Source organism: Fopius arisanus, unplaced genomic scaffold, assembly GCF_000806365.1.
Source record: "Fopius arisanus strain USDA-PBARC FA_bdor unplaced genomic scaffold, ASM80636v1 scaffold00005, whole genome shotgun sequence".
In the NCBI taxonomy this organism is placed as follows: Eukaryota; Metazoa; Arthropoda; class Insecta; order Hymenoptera; family Braconidae; genus Fopius; species Fopius arisanus.
The window spans coordinates 1,182,375-1,183,403 of NW_011887744.1; the positions used below are offsets into that span (position 1 = coordinate 1,182,375).

General features: G+C 35.6%; 1 protein-coding gene across 1 annotated transcript in view; it reads right to left on the reverse strand.

Annotated features, from left to right (window-relative positions):
* LOC105273542 (uncharacterized) overlaps positions 1-1,029 on the reverse strand; it is a gene marked incomplete in the record, with an annotated part of 10,144 nt that overhangs the window by 2,185 nt on the left and 6,930 nt on the right. Inside the window, 4 exon segments of the mRNA XM_011316038.1 lie at positions 3-115; positions 307-464; positions 729-904; positions 979-1,029. Of these exon segments, the coding sequence (XP_011314340.1) occupies positions 3-115; positions 307-464; positions 729-904; positions 979-1,029 (498 nt within the window).

Below are 1,029 nucleotides of genomic sequence, written 5' to 3' on the forward strand. Positions count from 1 at the left end.
GCACCAATCTGTGGCGTGCTCGATTCACGATCGTTATTATTGTTCACTGGAGTAACAACAATGGTACTGATGGCGTCTCCTACTGGAACAGGCATGTAGATCTTACCGTCAAATTCTACCTAACACAACATATCGTGTCACTAAACTGACTAACGTCTTGTACTGTCGAGTCGGTTTGTCCAAGAAATACTAGTTAAATTCATGCTATTTCATTAAAAAATTTGAATTGTTGTATTTTTAAACATTTTTTAACAAACTCATTCCGTTTTTTGGTATGAAGAATTGATGCCAGTGAAGTTTCCTTACCGTTTGGCAATTTATGACGATCGTTGAGCACTTGCTCCAATTTCGCATGTTTCTCTAAATCGTAAAGACCCACTCGTTTCTGAGCAGCTTTGTAGGACAGGTAATAATCGTAAGCCGTCCCAATTATCATTACAATAACGACAAAAACCGTAGAACCACTGAAAAAAATCCGAATAAAAATCTGTTAAACGATTCTAGTACACCCCAGCGACACCCGATAAATCGAATTTTCTAGTTTTGATAACTATTGATTGATCGAAGAAACTACTGGTTTTAGGAGGAAATTGTTCATGAACTTTTTTATCCAAAATTTTATGAGCTACAAAAAAGTCCCTCACTGTTTCCACGATACATCGATAGTTCTCTAGATAAATCGATGATTACTAGAAGAAATCTGAAGAATAAATGACAAGTTTATTTACAGTAACGCCCAGAATGCCGGATCTTGATAAATATCGTAATAATTGTGCTGATCTCGAACTTTTTCTATAAACGAATGCTTCGATGCAGTTTCACTAGCTGATAACTTTCCTATCGTAAAAATATCCTGAGCGGTGCAAGAAAAGGGAAGACAAACGCCCAATTGAATAGTTCTAGTCTGCAAAAAATGAAACAGAATGGCTTTAACGATTTTTCATAACATTAACTCGAATAATAATTTATTATTCTCACAATCGGTGAAAGGACGCTATCATTTATAGATATTGTCATCATGAAGAATCC